The sequence below is a fragment of the Lithobates pipiens genome, unplaced genomic scaffold (assembly GCF_037356315.1).
Source record: "Lithobates pipiens isolate NorthernLeopardFrog02 unplaced genomic scaffold, aLitPip1_a1.2 Scaffold_16, whole genome shotgun sequence".
NCBI lineage: Eukaryota > Metazoa > Chordata > Amphibia > Anura > Ranidae > Lithobates > Lithobates pipiens.
The window spans coordinates 149,742,459-149,760,824 of NW_027507748.1; the positions used below are offsets into that span (position 1 = coordinate 149,742,459).

General features: G+C 39.7%; 1 protein-coding gene across 1 annotated transcript in view; it reads right to left on the bottom strand.

Annotated features, from left to right (window-relative positions):
* Positions 1-6,219: 6,219 nt before the first annotated feature.
* LOC143982144 (tricarboxylate transport protein, mitochondrial-like) overlaps positions 6,220-18,366 on the bottom strand; it is a 36,622-nt gene continuing 24,475 nt past the window's right edge. Inside the window, exons 5-9 of the mRNA XM_077480607.1 lie at positions 17,963-18,047; positions 14,427-14,531; positions 12,170-12,285; positions 10,345-10,418; positions 6,220-10,209 (exon numbers count right to left, since the gene is read on the bottom strand). Coding sequence (XP_077336733.1) covers positions 10,098-10,209; positions 10,345-10,418; positions 12,170-12,285; positions 14,427-14,531; positions 17,963-18,047 — 492 coding nt within the window. The 3' untranslated portion in view covers positions 6,220-10,097. The remainder of the gene's footprint in view (positions 10,210-10,344; positions 10,419-12,169; positions 12,286-14,426; positions 14,532-17,962; positions 18,048-18,366) is intronic.

Here is an 18,366-nt window from a genome sequence, read left to right on the forward strand (position 1 = left end):
CTCCTGCTTATTCTTGCAGTTTGAGAATTCTAGTTAATGTCCAGCATGTGGAAGTCACCCATCATTAAGTAAACGACATTCTGAAAAACAACAACCCAGTTCCTTCATAAATATTGCAGCAGTGCTTCTTATAAACTGTCCAACATAAATTGCCAGTTATTAGTGGACCAATCAAAGAGATGTGTTTTTTTTGTTGTTTGTGCTGTTAAAGCGGTTCTTCACCCTAAAGGGGAAGTTCCGCTAGTATTATCCCTCCCCCACTCCGGTGCCACAATCGGCACCTTTCGGGGGGGAGGGGGTGCAGTTACCTGGATTATCCAGGTAACTGCACCCACTTCCGGCCAGACCGCCGCATGGCTCCGCCCCCCCCCCCCCGTTGTGTTCTGGGAAACACACAGTTCCCAGAGACACAGCGGGGAACCAGCGCAGCGCGACTCGCGCATGCGCAGTAGGGAACCGGGCAGTGAAGCCCTCTTGCTTCACTTCCCGATTCCCTGACAGAGGATGGCGGCGGTGGCTGCAGCGAGACGAGCGATCGCTCGTCATCTGCCGCCGACATCGCTGGAACCTGGGACAGGTAAGTGTGATATTATTAAAAGTCAGCAGCTGCAATATTAGTAGCTGCTGGCTTTTAATATTTTTTTTTTTGTGCAGCTCTTCTTTAAGCTTCCACCAAGGGTCACCACATGCTCTGCAGACTCCCCTATGGGGATGCACTCACCAAATCACTGAGGGATTTGTGCCTTTAAAAATATTCCACCACGTATCAACTCTTTTCACACCATCCACTAGATGTCAGTATTTCAATAGGGATCCGGGCTCATGTGAAAAAAAATGTAAATGTGTAAAAGTGTAAAACTGTAAACAATTTTATTAGTTTCACCAAGCCCCCCTTATAAAATCTGCGTACCACATATAGAGTAAAATGAAGCATAAAATTGATAAAGTGTACTGTGCGTTGTCTCAGAAGGGGTTTCGCCGCTGGAAAGCACTCCTACCATCCGCTGAATACAGCGGATGTGTACGTTCCTTGATTTCCTGATGGCTGGAACGCACGCGTCACTTCCGGTAAGCCACGTCACTGACACGTTTCGTCATATCCGACTTCATCACGAGGGCGTGGCTTAGCTACCGGAAGGAGGCCTTTTATAGTTGTCCTATGGTCACACGACTAAAGCAGACACCTCCTTCTTGATGGATCACCAAACGGGTTTTCATTAGACCACTCGAAGTTACATATGCAAACAATTGTGCAAAAAAATAAATTTCCTAAATAATATGTAACGTTATCAAAATTATATATAAAATACAAACTCATGATTTAAAATTTAATATTAAGATTTCATATTATCAGGAGATGGACTACATGGCAAAATGTACCCATATTTAGTCCAACTGCACAGGGACCGTTAAAGCAATAATCATTAAAAAAGAAGGAAGGGATATCAATTAAAAAGGATCAATAAACCAAGTATAAATAAATAAAAAAAAATTTTAGGGCATATTTCCAGATATCGCTCGATCAGCTTTACTGATCGGACCGCCATACATTGTACCATGTATGCCCTATACTGGTACAATTCAGTATACACTGTTTAAATATATTAACCCATACAATATTTATCTATAGGCGATTATGAACATATTTGTGTGCTATATACTCAGTGGTTCTACATAATTAAACGCAGAACTATATCTTCCGGAGTCCTAATCATACAGGCGTTATAATCATTATATACCATACATAATTCAACATCATAGTCCCTCCTCACAGGTTGTTGATCCTTGTATATGTGTATGTCTATATTATTAATTACATGCTTAATTTGTTGTATTTTCTAATAAACCACTCAATATTAAGCTCCGATATAAAACTATTGAAAGAATTTCATCTATAATAAGTTATTGTTATAATCCTTTGCACATCCTAAAAACAATTTATAAATTATTATTCAAAATATTTCCATATATAAAAAACTATGCATAAAAATCCATATAGTCAAGAATTACTTTATTTCTAAAAAAAAAAAATTCTAAAAATTATGTAACTATAAAAATTAAATATAAAATAAAAATAAACATCAAAATAAAAAAAAGTGAACAGAAATAAACACAGTAGAAATAAGAAAAAATGAAAAATATACAGTACATAATTTTATTCTGCTTTATTTTAAAAGTTTTTTTAATTGTCTAAGTATCACTGATAAAACAATTAATATCTAATTCTATATTTAAACCCTGTGGCGAAAGTACATCTACTAAATAAATCCATTTGGTTTCTCGTTTAGATAATTCACGAACCCTGTTTATACCCCTCCAGTGAGGCTGTACTTGTTCTATACCCCAAAATTCAAGACCTGTGGCATCCATATTGTATTTTAATTTAAAATGCAAAGAAACGTTGTAGTCCTTAAACCCAATCTTAAAATTATGGATGTGTTCAGAAATTCTCACACGTAATTTTCGTTTTGTGCGCCCAATACAGATCAGACCGCATGGGCATCTCAGCGCATAAACTATGTGTGTACTATTACACGTGATGAACTGGTCTATTTTGAATTAGAAATTATTTACTGGTGATGAGAAGTTATCCAATGCCCGAATTGGTCGAGAGCCCTCTCTGCATGCCTTACATTTCCTACATGCAAAAAACAAAACAAAAAAAACACGCGTTCTGATCCCAGAAGGATCAACGACCTTCTTAATAATTTTATCGCCGAAACTTGTGGCCTTTCTGTAAATAAATTGTGGATTAGCCAGTAATTCAGTGTTCAATTTTTTAGCCAATAGTAAAACATGCCAGTGTCGCTTGAAGATGGCCTCAACCTCTTTGTATAGGGCATGAAAGCCCGAGATAAAGCCCCATTCTTTATTCTGTGTGCTTCTACCCCTTTCATTGTTGGAATCACTCTTCACGCATTCTTCTAAGCATGTTGATCTCGGGATATCTCCCACTTCAATGACTTTCTCCAATACTGCCAGGTCATATCCCCTAGACACGAATCTTTCTGCCAACATATTTGTCTGTGTGGTAGAAATATCTTGTTCTGAACAATTTCTCTGGACCCTCATTATCTGACCTTTTGGTATATTTCTTAGCCACTGTGGATTGTGTCCACTTGATATTGGTAGGTAGCTATTCCTATCGTTTTTTATTTAGATATACTTTAGTTTCCAATTTATTGTTCTTTTTGTAGATAGTAACATCCCTAAAATGTATTTCCTGCTGGTGCCATTCTAAGGTCAGTCTGATATTTTGATCGTTCATATTGAGATATTGCACAAATTCCCTTAATTTCGATTCAGTGCCAGCCCAGATAAAAAACAGGTCATCTATAAAACATTTGTTAAAAAAAAAATCAACTCAGAGGGTTGTTTAAAAATCACCTTATCCTCCCATTCTGCCATAAAAAGATTAGCAATGCTGGGTGCAAACTTCGCTCTCCCATTGCAACACCCCTTTGTTGAGAGTAGAAAGTGCTGTTGTACCAAAAATAATTATGGTTCAAACAAAAATCCAGGGCGTTCCTAAGAAAAATTCTGATTAACTGGCAGATCATTTGCTTACTCGATGCCCAATTTAGAGCCAGCAGAGCATCATCGTGCTGTATTAGTGAATATAATGAGGATACATCCACTGTCACCAAAAGTGCCTGTTCCACATCATTTAACTCCAAATTTTGTAAGTGATTTGAAAAACTTGGTGTCCTTTAAATACGACCGGATCTCCCCCACACTTTTCTGCAGGAACTTGTCTAGATATTGACCCAATCTAGAAGAGATACTTAGGTATTTTAGGTAAGGTGTACAGTGTAGGTATCTCTTCCAGATTGGGTCAACATCTAGACAAGTTCCTGCAGAAAAGTGTGGGGGAGACCCGGTCATATTTAAAGGACACAGGGTTTTTTTAAATCACTTACAAAATTTGGAGTTAAATGATGTGGAACAGGCACTTTTGGTGACAGCGGATGTATGCTCATATTCAATAATACAGCACGATGATGCTCTGCTGGCTATAAATTTGGCATTGAGTAAGCAAAATGATCTGCCATTTAATCAGAAAATTTTTCTTAGGAACGCCCTGGATTTTTGTTTGAACCATAATTTTTGGTACAGCACTTTCTACTCTCAAACAAAGGGGTGTTGCAATGGGAGCAAAGTTTGCACCCAGCATTGCTAATCTTTTTATGTCAGAATGGGAGGATTTTTAAACAACCATCTGAGTTGATTTTTTACAAACGTTTTATGTAGTCCATCTCCAGATAATATGAAATCTTAATATTAAATTTTAAATCATGAGTTTGTATTTTATAATTTTTTTTTATAATTATATAATTTTGATAACGTTACATATTATTTAGGAAATGATTATTTTTTATTTTTTGCACAATTGTTTGCATATGTAACTTCGAGTGGTCTAATGAAAACCCGTTTGGTGATCCATCAAGAAGGAGGTGTCTTCTTTAGTCGTGTGACCATAGGACAACTATAAAAGACCTCCCTCCGGTAGCTAAGCCACTCCCTCATGATGAAGTCGGATATGACGAAACGTGTCAGTGACGTGGCTTACCGGAAGTGACGCATGCGTTCCAGCCATCAGGAATGAATGAATTGTTTACAGTTTTACACTATGTGGACATTTAAAAAATCTTCACATGAGCCCACAACCCTATTGAAATACTGACATCTAGTGGATGATGTGGAAAGAGTTGATATGTGGTGGAATATTTTTAAAGGCACAAATCCCTCAGCGATTTGGTGAGTGCATCCCCATAGGGGAGTCTGCAGTGCATGTGGTGACCCTTGGTGGAAGCTTTTCAGCACAAACAACAAAAAACACATCTCTTTGATTGGTCCACTAATAACTGGCAATTTATGTTGGACAGTTTATAAGAAGCGCTACTGCAATATTTATGAAGGAACTGGGTTGTTTTTCAGAATATTGCCTTGTGTTATATGTTGATTAAAGAAGTAGCAGCTTCATATAGGAATATATCCTTAAAGCGTTTTGAAATAACTATAGAAAACGAACAGGTGTTACTTCTTTGAGCGGGAAAGGGGGGGGGTTCATTGTAGAAAGGTGAATAGAATTCCAGATTGTGATATTAAGTAAACAACGCCTCAGGCTTGGTGATCAATAGAAGTAGAAAAGAAAATTGATATAGAAAATTGAATAGCCCGATTATTGTTATTAGTGGAAGTATTAGTACCCCATTGGTAAGATGAACAGGGGCCCTTCACTGGCATCAGTGGGAGAATGGTGCCCCATTGTTAGTATCAATGGGAATAATAGAGCACCATCATTTATATCAGTGGAAGGAATAATGTCTTGTTGGTGTCAAAAGGGAGGTATAATATCCCACTGTTGGGGGCAGAAAATGGGTTCTCCTTGTTGGTGTCAGTAGGTGGAATAGTGACCCAAATGAGGGCAAGCAGCAGTATGGAGACCATTGGCTTAAACTAAATTTTCCATTACCATTGTGCAAATATTATATAGATTTTCAGTTTTTCTAGAACAATATTTTTTTTAGAGATTTTTTACATAGTGGTGTATTGTTTGGGTATAAGGTTATAAAAGTTAGCGCAGTCAGCATATTTTCTTTTTTGTTTTATTCAGGTTTTTACTGTAAGTGGAACTACATTTGACTGCAGCAAACTGATTTTTTTAGTAGGGGTGTATCACAATATTTTGCACTTCTAGATATAATTTTTTTTTTTTGCGGCAGTGGTAGAAACATATTTGAGTTTGCATTGTGCAAATAGCCTGTCAGACATAAAACTCACTTTCTAACTTAAAGGCTTTTGAAATTGCTCAAGGATAGGATTATAGCCCAGTTTCAAATGCTTTGGCAAGACTGGGCAACAGTTCTGCCTGTGGCCACTACCCGTTCCCAGATGACTGACAGAGGGGGTCATACAAGATTTGAACCATATATGGGCACGCTAAATGTACCCAAGTTGATCAATAGTTTGCTTTTGGGTGATTAGGGCTGGCATAGTTACTACTTTTGAAATTTACCAATGAGCCAATGACTGGTCCAGCGGCTTGTTGGTCTGTGTTCCTTTATACTGCAAAGTAATTCAATATGAACACAGCCAAAAGGTAATCTATAGCGAGCTCACCCAGAAACTTCTTCTTCGGTGGAAACTGGGACTCTAGCAAACAGGCTGGTGGCCAGTGCCTACTAATGCAAAATGACAAAATACACACAGAAAATGGACATTTAAAAACAGACCACACACTGGGCAGTTTATTTACACAAACTACAAAGCAAAATAAGTGTTCTGCCTGTTAAAGGTGTTAGACTGGAGTGTCGCAGACTCAGCAGGTTAGGCAGATATTAAGTCACAAAAGGCTTTTCACAAATGTTTGGCACAAAAACCATTAGAAAACTGCAGACAAGTCTAATGTAAGATGCTGAAGGGAAAGAACTGAAGCAGGCCCCCCTAGAATCATGTGGGGGAGTTCCCCCTCAAGAGGGAGCCAATACAGAAGATACTGAAGTCAACAAGCCAATGAGAAATCTGAAAATGTATATAGGCACAGTGTGGTTCCTGGTGAACTGATATTCTGTAGATAATAATCAGCTCAGTCTACAACGGTTGTACCCATTGTGAGTGGGCACATATAAGGCTAGCCATATTCTGGTGTCCAGTTCCAACTTCCAGACATATGCCAATAAAGGCCAGGCAATAAAATGCTCTGCTCAGTATGAATTTCAAATCTCCCATTTGATTACATTGATTTACAGAGAAGAGCTGACTTGCCCTGAATTTGCCATCAGGTAAATCAAAAAGGTCAGATGTTTTCAGAAAACCTGTTCTTTCAGCAGAATCAATGAAGGCGATAGGTCTCCTGACTTGCAGTATGTTCCAGTCAAAATTTCAAAAAGAACCAAGATGGGATACAACCTACAGTTCTTTCATCAAACCCTTATCAGCTTTATGAAATTCTTAGATTGCCGGTAACCTCGTGTTAATATTTAATCCCATGTTTTTGTGAGCCAGAGATTCTTAACTTCACCTACCATACATCAATGTGAAGTCTAAAGTCCACACCACCAAAAGGTAATCTCCCCAGCTATCTATTGTAGTCCTGCAGGCAGCACCTGCGGCTGTCACTCTAAGCCCTTGTACACACGGTCGGAGATTCCGACAACCAAATCCGTCGGATTTTGTCCGAAACTGTTGCATACACACGGTCGGACAAAGTTGTCAGAAAATGCGATCTTTCAGAACGTGATGACATAATTTTGTTACGATGGGACTACGTTCAGGCTAGTAGCCAATAGCTTTGATGTAGGAATTTGATCTGAGCATGCGCGGCACTTTGTCCGATCGGAATTCTCTACACATGATCGGAGTATGTCCGATCGGAGCATTTTGTCTGAAAATATTTCCGGCAAGTTGGAAAATTTGGTCCGACGAATATTCCGACTGAAACAATCCGATGCAGACCACACACAGTCGAAATATACGACAAAATGCTCCGATCGGACACAGTCTGTCGGAATCTCCGATCGTGTGTACAAGGGCAAACAGTGACTGAATCCGATTGTAAGCAATCACTGTTTGGCTGGCAATTTTTTCGACCAGACACCTCCAAACAAAAAAAAGTCAAGCCAGGTGGTGCTACGAGGGACACCCATGGCAGGAATCTCCTAAATTAGAGCCTTAAATGATCATTTACTAATTAATCTGAAAGTTTTTCACTCTTTGGAAGTGCCCTAGCTGTAGGCTTCTTAAAAGCACTATCCTAGAGCCATACAGCCAAGCATAGAAAGCCTGGCAAGGGGGTGAAATCCCATTCAGGTTTTGGGAAAGCCTCTACTCAGTATGACAATTGGAACATTACGTACAACTCTAATTGAGGTAATTTAAGGGAACTTTTCAACTTGGGACAAGATTTCTTAATTGCTTTGACAGTTTATTATGGTTTTATTTGTTGACTGGACTTGCTGTTTTAACTGCTCATATTTACAAAGTTGATCATTTTCGGTAACTTGCTTTACATTATCACATTTGTCAAAAAGTGGAACGGAGCTAGAAAGAAATGCAGCTGTGACTGTATCATAAGTCACATTCTCATTAATTGGTCAATTTAACTTAAACACATGCCAAAACATTGTGGTCATCTCTTAAGGCAATATATGACAATGTGTTTCGTGTCTGAGAAAAGCAATTTCCTTTAGCTTATATTTTTTCAACTGGCCAGTAGATCACAAGCTTGAAACCCAATCATGATACAAACATACAATTTTTGCTTTAGAATAAAATTGAAAAAACATTTAAAAATATGCTAAAGTTATCTGAAGTGTGTAAACTGGTATTTTTTTTAAACCATTTTAAAATTCAGAAGACTAAAATAAGGGGGTGAAAGCAAATCAATCTATGGTTTAAAAGTACAAAAAATATAAAATTCAAGAAATCCACCTAGCACTGTGATAAAATAATTGAGGCTCCATGTAAGCATATATCAAAATTTGTCAGGTTCCTACCCCCCCCCCCCCCCCCCCATTTAACAGAAGCCGATTGTTAGATCTGCCTGTCGAACAGTCTTGCTGGAAAAGCAGCAGTCGATCAGCCACTGCAGTAGTGCTGAACATAGCACTCCATCAATGGGATTCACCAGCCTGTTTCGTCCACCATTTATCCTAACAGTAGAATGGCTGTATGGAATAGTGACATTTTGTATTATTGAAAATGTGGGTAAAATGGAGGAAAGGGCCAAGTGGCTTGGGTCACAGCAGTGCAGAAATGTATGTTTAGCTATGTAAACTGAATACTCAGTGTTCAGGATTTCTGGGATAATTCCAGTCATGCATATTTACACATGTGTTTATACAGTAATCTGGTAATGCATGTGTTATGAATAAAAGTACAAACATTCTTTGTAGAAAAACCAATGAGCAAGATCACTGGAATTTGAGGTAATTAAAGAATGACCACCATTAAAAGCATTTCATTAACCCTATAGCTTTAGTCCCACCACCAATAAAGCAGAAGTGAGGGACTAAAATTGGTGCATGTAGCAATCCAGCTACTTGACCAAGAATACAAAAAAGAAAAGAGAAAAAAAGAATATAAAATGTGCGACGTGCAGCAGTCAGCTGAGCCAACATTCGTTCTTGGTCAATAATAGTTGGAGGAAAAAAAAACCCAAATGGGTATATTGTACAACCTATCAAACTTATTCTAGCTGCTTTTTAAAAATATAAATAAAAAAGAAGGACAACAGGTGACATGTGATTGGATGCAGAAACCCCACACTTATTTTCTATAAAATATCCAACAGCATTTGTTTTTGCTAACTGTGAAGGCCCCAAGGCTCAAATTTAGAGATTACCTCGGCCCACTTAAAAGGGTATCCCTTTACCAACAAGCTGCCCATATAGGTAAGGAGAATCTGTAGCTAAAATACCATTTCCATAGATGTTGCCAATATGTACCCCTTGAAGCTGGACTGGAAAAACTCCCAGAGATTGCATCACCTCATCTTTCCTTGCTAGGACACTCCCAGTCAATTCAAACCCCTTTGCATGCGTTTTCTTCCTCCCTTTGTAGTAGCTCTGAGCTAAAGGATACTGTGATGGAGGAAAAAGTGGACTACACATGTGCAAGGGTTGAGAGCTCACTCTTGTCATGGTGGGGACAAGCAATAATGGCTGGGAACATCTTAGTAAAAGGAAGGTTTATCTGTCAGGCTTACGCCTATAATAAGGGCATAACCAAACTTTAAAAACAAACTGCAGTTTTTACTAATCTTATCTGCACATTTTTTGCTGAAGGTGAACTAACCCTTTAAATGCCTGCAGTTATGAGACACATACCTAGTAAACCTGCGTCTTACTTTGGACCACAATTAATTCCTAGCTCTGTTTGGCAACAATGGGTATGTAGTAGCTGGCAAAATTAAGGCAGGTCCAAACAATGCATATGTTGGCAGATGATATGTACCTAAAGGGTTGAGTATCTTGAGAATTACAATATAACCATAAAGCACAATACACTGAAAAAGAAATGTATACATAGAATTAAGACACTTCAGCCCCTTTTTGTGAGGCTGAGAGACAGTTTGATTCAAGTAGGAGATGCAATTAGGTTTTCCAGACTCTGTTTAGGACTTTAACTACTTCTTCATAAATAATAAACACAATGGCAACATCCAGGCACACTCTGCCCAAGCGAGGGATGGTCCCCTTGTAGAACCTAATGTTGGGGAAACAGAAAGAGCAACTTTTACAACGCTGGTTAAAAGTTATCACATGCCTGTCGCAACATATTAGTAAGATAGGGAATAAAAGAGATGTAACCAATTTTAAAGGAACAATTAAGGATACTTACGCTAAAGGCCCCTCGTTGCGTAGGATTTGGCTTGCACAGTCAAGTGTGTTCTTATATTTATAGGCTTCTAAGCCCTGGCAATTGGAAAACAACATTACTTCTTGGAATTTAAAAGGACATCCAGGAAAAACACGTTAAATACATTCATGCAAGCTGTCCTACCTGGTAAAATATTTCTAATTCTGTTCTGGACTACCCTTGCAAGTAACATAGCTAGGCCAGTTACCACCAGCATAGTTAAAAAGGATATAGTCACCTGTATTAAAAACTACAATAATCCACCCTTCCTAGTACCCTGATGCAAACAGCCTCAGCCTTGTGAATGTGTACAGTCGATTGCTTTTCAGTCCAGCAATGCTTCTTTGTGACTTACGTTATGCCTTACCCAGAATAGTATACAAGTTGTTACACACTAGATTAGGGATCTCTAAACCACGGCCCTCCAGCTGTTTCAGAACTACACATCCCACAAGACATTGTAAAATGCTAATATTCACAGACATGTCTAGGCATAATGGTAATTGTATTTCCTGAACAGACAGGAGGGCCATCGTTTGTAGACCCCTGCACTAGATTAATACCATTTAACAATGGTACATTCACACCAAACATGCAGAAGTCTACCCAGGGTTGGAGAGGTCCTGAAAATCTTGCCAAAAGACTGGTACAAAACTAGGATTGAGGGACCATGTACCACCTTCATAAGCAATTTAGAACTGGATTGTGGACAGACAAGTTTATGGAGCAGAGGGCTGTAGTGCACCATATTTGTTTTGGCTCCTGCTTATCCAGGTTACTCCCTCGGTCCCATTTTAAAACTTAAGAAGGTTGGGAGCTTGCCCTGCCTAGATCAAATTTTAAACAGAAGAGACAGTACTTCTAGATGTGGGATCATGCAAGCAGGTATATTCGAATAACATAAATGTTTAAAAAAGGGAGGAAAAACATTTGAGGGTAAGCAACAAAAATTTTGTTCTGAAGGCATCGGAAATTTTTTGATGCTGGGGGGTTTGTGGGAGCTCAGTATGGAGGGGAAAATAAAGGAGTCCCATACAGGTCACCAAATCATAGATCCTTCAAAAGGTCTTGAGATACCTACCAGCTAAAAACAAGATAGTTCCCAAGAACCCGGTACGAACACGGGGTTGCAAATGGGGAAAAAAAAAAAAAAAGGAAACCTGTCTTAAAAAGAACAACTAGGATGATGATTTTCAGACAATTTTAGGATTTTTTTTTTTTTTTTTAAATGCCCATAGCACTTTACATTTGTGTTATACATTTTTGTTTTTCCCAACAAGGTGCATAAAATCTATTTTACAAATAAACTTGACATCTTAGTTACTCAGCTCTGCAAAACACTTTTTTAGCAGGATTGCCAAGAACAAACAGGTTAGCATGTAAAGAAAAGCCTTGAGCCCCAACTGCTGGCTGTAAATATAAGTGTTTTGGCATATTCTTTTAAAAGGCTGTCAACACTGTACAGTAAAACTACTAGCAAAGGGTACTTAGAATCAGTTTTTAAGGCAGACCAAGGCATAGGTATTCTCTATCCAAAAATCAATTAAACTGTAGTCCTTGTTCTGCTCAATGCCGAGAGAGCACATGGACACACTCCAAAATCCAGCATAGCTTGTCAGAATATAAATTTTTCTTACCCGTTGGGCTTTAGACATTTAGTCACATTCCACCAAACAAAATTCTATAAACATATTCAGGATAAATCCTATAGAGTTACCCTGGAGTAACAAGTACCATGTTTTGTTAAACCATAAATACTAGTTAGAATCATCAGGTTTCCAAACTGTGGTTGCACACACAAGCTTACCTGCATTCTGGTCTTGATAACATCTAAAGGTGTATTTCCAAAGACACTGGCAGCTCCAGCAATGGCCCCAAAGGTCCCAGTGATAATGGGATTAATTGTTCTGTCAGGATCATCACCTAAAAACACAATATTCACAAAAGGTTATAGATATATGGTGCAGCATCCAATTGTCATTGAGAAAACTGAAGCTAAAAATTATATTATAACAGTTGAAATACAATAAAATTCAAGATACTAACAACGTACAAAGCCATTCACAACTCTACTACACCCCATCATCATCACTAACCTAGTCTCAAATACCAACCAAATTGTCCTCTTTGCTCCTCCCAAGACCTCCTGCTTACTGGCTTCATTGTCACTTCATCCTAGGCTTGCCTCCAGGACTTCTCCAGAGCCCCTCCCATCCTCTGGCACTCCCTACCCCAATCTGTAGCACTCTTCTACTCTGTCCATTTTCAGACAATCCCTGAAAACTCATCTCCTTACAGAGGCCTATCCAGCCCCCACCTAACTGCATTTTTTTTTTCCCCATTCCATTTTTCTCCACAGCCATTACCTTTTGCACCTCTTGACCTTCCCTCTTACATTGTACACACTCTAAAAAGCAGGGCCATTTGATTCCAACTGTATTGCAATTGCACCGTCTACCCTTATTGTTGTAAAGTTTTTATTTTTATTTTTTTTAAGGTTGGTTTGATTTCCAAAATTGTACAAAGTTGTACGGGCATAAATACCAAAACAATCAGTGAACTTACAGCCTAATTTTCTCAAAACATTTTGGAGACCTCCCATTACTCTATGTAAGCTGGTATAATGGAAATGCTGAATTGATTCGTTATTTCCAGTCAGAGTGTAGTTAAAAAGCATCTTTTCCAGGTAAGATATAATATTTGGCATTGAAATATAGAGTATACGTTGTTTTTTGAAAGCGAGCTACTTAGTAGATCCTCCACTAGCCTCAACAGGCAGGACCTAAGGCACAGGGATATTTGGGAGATCCATAGCCAATTTACAGGTTTTCAACTGGCACTAGTGGAGGTTAGATACACTAAGCAACATCAGTGCAGTAGAGGCTCATCCAAAGGGGGCTCCTGGGGCAGTCTGTCTCTCGGTAGAGGATGTGGTGAGTGATCAGTAGACTAGCTAGAAAGGACGAGAGGAGAGCTGTTTCGGCCGAGATCTTATGTGAGTTCAATGGAGTTGGCATGGGGGGGGTTGGGTGGGAGAGAAGCTTCTTCCAGCACCAGGGAGGGGGGCGCTCAGCCGCGGACAGATGATGATCTCTGATGCTGCTGGCAGTGCTGGAGAGCAAATTACTCAGGCACTATATAGAGGCAATGGCATAAGACTGATACATTAAAAAAAATACTGTAGGATTTCACTGTGTGTTGAACCTGTACAGTTGGCTATGTATGATTGTGTGTTGTATCTAGTAGAGGGCGGCTTGGTTGGGGTCTATGCTATGTCACCTGATAAAACAAAGTCCCTAGGACACAGTGCATCACCAATCGAGGTAGAGCCAATGACAGCGGCTTTTTGAGCCAGTCACACTTGAGGCAGCAGCTAGCTCATCCCTCAACCAAACTTCCTCTACTTGGCACTGCCTACTCATCCCCCAGACAACTGTTAGGTACTCTGCTCACATCCAGGACCTGATAGCAGCTAATCTCACTTTTACTGTGGAATTGAAGAAAATAAATTTTTTTAAAAAGGGAAGAAAGATCATTGAGGCTGAGTTTACACTACTGCAATATCAGACATTGCATGTGATTTGCGCCGCATTACAGATTGTATGGCTGAATTTGCATCGCATTTGGATGAAAATGGTGCTGGACCCTTTTTTGGTCTGCACCACTCTGTCACAGTTCACTGCGATCAGATCTGGGGGTGTCATTAAATTTGTATTGACGGCTGCAGGGGTTCGCATAGGGCAGTGTTAATTGCCTGTGAGAGATATGCGATGCGGGAACCCGCACTCGAATCGTGCTGGTTCCTGCATCGCATGTGTGAACCCAGTCTGAAAGAAAGGAAAGGAGATCGCTGAAGGGAAGAAAAGATCACTAAAACAAAGGAGATCATTGAAAGGGGTGGGGCAAAAAAAGGGCGGGGTCTGGCACTCTACCTTCTTAAAACTTCAGTCGCCACTACATCAGTGGTTTGCTGCTGTAGCATAGTTACACTATGTGTGTCAAAACACAATCTATAAAACACAAGACAATATATTTTACATTGTAAAATTATCCATCCCACTCACCTTTATACCAGTTACGTAGAGAGGTCATGACATAGAACCGGATTGCCTGGTTGGAACCTTGCTTTAGAATGGTTGGGGTCAGGCCCTGATAGGTCCCACGTAATCCTAGAAGGGATGAAACATAAGCATTGATAATAGCAATGTCCATTGTATACCCACAACATATTGGGTTGCATTATTTAAATTGAAAAACTATAAAATTTAAAATAGCCCAGCTAAACCCAAACAGCTCTAGTTCTGGGAGGTGTCATAGGACCTCCTCCCATTCTTGGTGTGTGACGATCGGTAGTGAGCTGTGTCCCTAGGACACAGTGCATCACCGATCGGGGTAAAGAGCCAATGACAGCGGCTTTTTACCATGTGGACAGTTGTGTTCAATCACAGCTGCTCACGATGTAAAACACACTTGCTGGTTATCGGAATTCTCTTCCTCATGCTGTTACAGCATGAGGAGAGAGCCGGAAACTGGCTAGTGTGAAAGGGGACCTCTGCACAGATAATCTGAGCACTGATCATCAGTGTTCTGCTTATTAGTGCAGCCTCAACAGTGGCAAGCAGTGCCCCCTATTAGAGCACATCAGTAAATGAAGGATCAGCTGTTTGCAAAATTTTATAACAGGAACTAAGACAAATTTTGGGTAGTGTTGCATGACTGTGCAATTGTCATTCAAACTAACAGTGCTGAAAATTGGCCTGGGCAGGAACGGGGTAAAAATGCCCAGTTGGCAAGTGATTAAACAACCTGGCAGTCTTCTGCCTCTCAGGTCTTGATAGTTCCCGGTTCTGAGTACTTGCTGCAGCCATTAACAGGGGTACCATTCCGTGTTAAAGGTTTTAAGATTATATTAGGGAGAATACAACAGAGAATACTGGAACAAAGTAACATACCAAGGAAGCTAGGGACTGACTCCTGAACTTTTTATATACAAAATATCACTTTTGGGTGGACATATCCTTTAATACAGTTTAGAAGACCATTTTCTAACTACAGGTAGCTATGATTTTATTTTTTAGGCAAAAACTATTACATTATTCTGCAAATTACATATTAGAAAAGCCTCCCTATATCAAACTTCTAAATAAATGCATACCATTTACTGCAATTTTCTCTTTTTAGTTAAAGCGGAACACTCACCTCAGCGCCATCAATGCGGCATCCTCCATAGCGAGGATTGGAGCCGTTCTGGTCTCCGATCAGCTCTATGATCAGCTGGCGGAACCACCGGCAGCATTCTCTGGTTCCTTGTTGGGTCAGGAGAGCCAGGAGAAAACCATGAAAGACGGTGGGGGGGGGGGGGGGTGTTCCCTCCCACTGCTTGTAAAAGCAGTCTAGAGGCTAAATTAGCCACTAGGATTGCCTTTACAAGAAAGCCAACCGCTAAACCTGCAGGCATAATTCTGGTATAACCACTCAAAGTCCAGCAACATACCATATGGTATGCCCACCATTAGAATACTGCCCTTCACCCACCCACTTCTAATGATGGGCATACATACACCATTTTTTTTTTTTTAACTGGTGGTGAAATCACTTCCTACAACACCGGAGTCGCTGATTCACATATCGCGAGAGCAAATGCTGTTGCTGTCAAGATAAATAAATCAGTGCTGCAGCTGAATGGCATACCTGCTAAGCAAAATGATGGTTAACAATAAAACAAAGTAACATTATAGTATAAAAAGACATACCATACCTGCAAAGCAAATAGAATAAAACATTACGGCACAAAAAAAAAAAAAAATTAATTTTTTTTGCATTTATATAAAACTGTAAATGTAAACTGTAAAACTGTAAACGTTCCAGATTAGGGTCTCAAAATGTGATGGCCATCTCATCTTTCGAGACCCTGTGTTGGTGTGCCCTAGGACTGTATAGTGCTGTACCCTATGCTAATACTCCATTAGTGCGTGGTAGCGTTTGAGTCCAGGTTGGTCAGGACAGACAATAAAAGTGGGCGTCATGCCTAAAGCCACGTTTTTCTGCAGACACAACATCTTTGCGGTGTTCTTTGGGCAGTGGTACCAGGGAGGAAATACGGAAAATGCCTCTCATGCAGCTGCGTTGGGAAGGTGTGCCATAGCACCATCTGGAAACAGAAGGGCTGCGACAATCTCTTCCTGGAATCGTAGGAAGGATCCAGTTCATCCTGAAGCTTTGTATAGCACAAGAGAGGTGTATGGCGCGTGCGTGGGTGTTAGCCCACAGTGGTGTAGTGGTTTGAGGGAGGCCCAGTGGTGTAGTGGTTAGCAATCACCTAGCAGTAAAAAGGGTCACTGGTTCGAATCCCAACCACGACACTACCTGCCTGGAGTTTGCATGTTCTCCCTGTGCCTGCGTGGGTTTCCTCTGGGTACTCCGGTTTCCTCCCACACTCCAAAGACATGCAGGTAGGTTAATTGGCTTCTGTCCAAAATTGGCCCTAGTATATGAATTGGGACCTTGGATTGTGGGCTCCTTGAGGGTAGGGACTGATGTGAGTGTGCAATGTACAGGGATAGGGACAATTGTAGGTTGAACTAGATGGACTGGTGTCTTTGTTCAACCTTACTAACTATGCAACTATCATGTGCATTTTACTGAGTGGCAGCTTCCGTCTAGCCAATCCACCATACAGCTCTGATTGGTGGAGTGCTGTGGAGATGGTCGTTATTCTGGAAAGTTTTCCTCTCCCTACAGAGAAATGCTGGAGCTCTGTCAGTGACCATTCTCAATTCCTTGGATATTTTTTATATCAACTGCCTTTTCCCACAGATCCTTTGACAATTATTTTGCTTTCCCCATGACTCAGAATCCAGAGTGCAGCACTGGATGAAAGATGCAAGGATCTGTCAGGAGTCCAGAAACTCACCGACAACATACATACACACACACACACACACACACACTCTAATTACAAGCAAACAAATCACAGGTGAAGATGGTAACTTTTAATAGCCATTCAAACACCTTTGTGTCAACTTGTGTGCATGTCATCAGACCAGAACCACCATGGTATGTAAACTTTTGACCAGGGTAATTTGGCTAGTTTCTGTTGTCATGATTTAAAAAGAATAAAACACAAATTGATAATAAATGGCTTCAGCTAAACACTAACCATGGGTGAAAGAAAAAAGTGTGTTATAATCCATATTCTCTGAAAAATGAATAAGAAATGATACACTCTGCCAGGGTATGTAAACTTATGAGCACAACTGTATAATACACCATTTGGATTTATAAACCTCCAGGGCCTACCAACTATAGTTTGGTTTCCGATGCTTGCTTTTTTTTTTTTTTTTTTTTTTTTTTTTTTTTTTTTAATGGTATAGTGATTGAGAAATGGAAAATTAGAAAGGTAAAAAAAAAAAAAATCTTTCAAATATAGTAATAAACAGTTGTCAACGTACAAAGCAAAGTACAAAGAATTCTAAAACCAAATGATATAATGGGCCACCATTACTAAAATGTATATTTTTTAATGCACTAGTTTAAGATTATTCTAGTTGGGAATCAGCACTCAGCAATCATTTCTTAGATATCTAATCGTGGTAGTTACCTTGCTCTCGAATGATCTCCCGTACTCCATGGTAGAACCCACGATACCTTGGCATAGATGAGGCCTGATCGTGGATGAATTTTACCTGAAACAGGCATAAAAAGCTTCAAATGAACAGGCACAACTTGTTTTTCATTGGAAAAAAGAAGCAAAATATAATTCTGACAGTCAAAGGGCCGCTCCACTCAATGCCAAGTCAGTTCTTAGATGCTGAGCATTTTTTTTTTTCAAAGAAAGTGGCACTAAAAACGAAAACTTAAAATAAATAAATAAAATAAAGAGCGAGCAGGCAGCTCTTCAAGGAGAAGTTTTTTTTGAAAGTAAATGCAAATTTTTTGCAAAATAATTGTTGGCGTCTGTAAGGCATTGAACTAGCAAATCAGCAGATTGCTGGTGCCATGCAG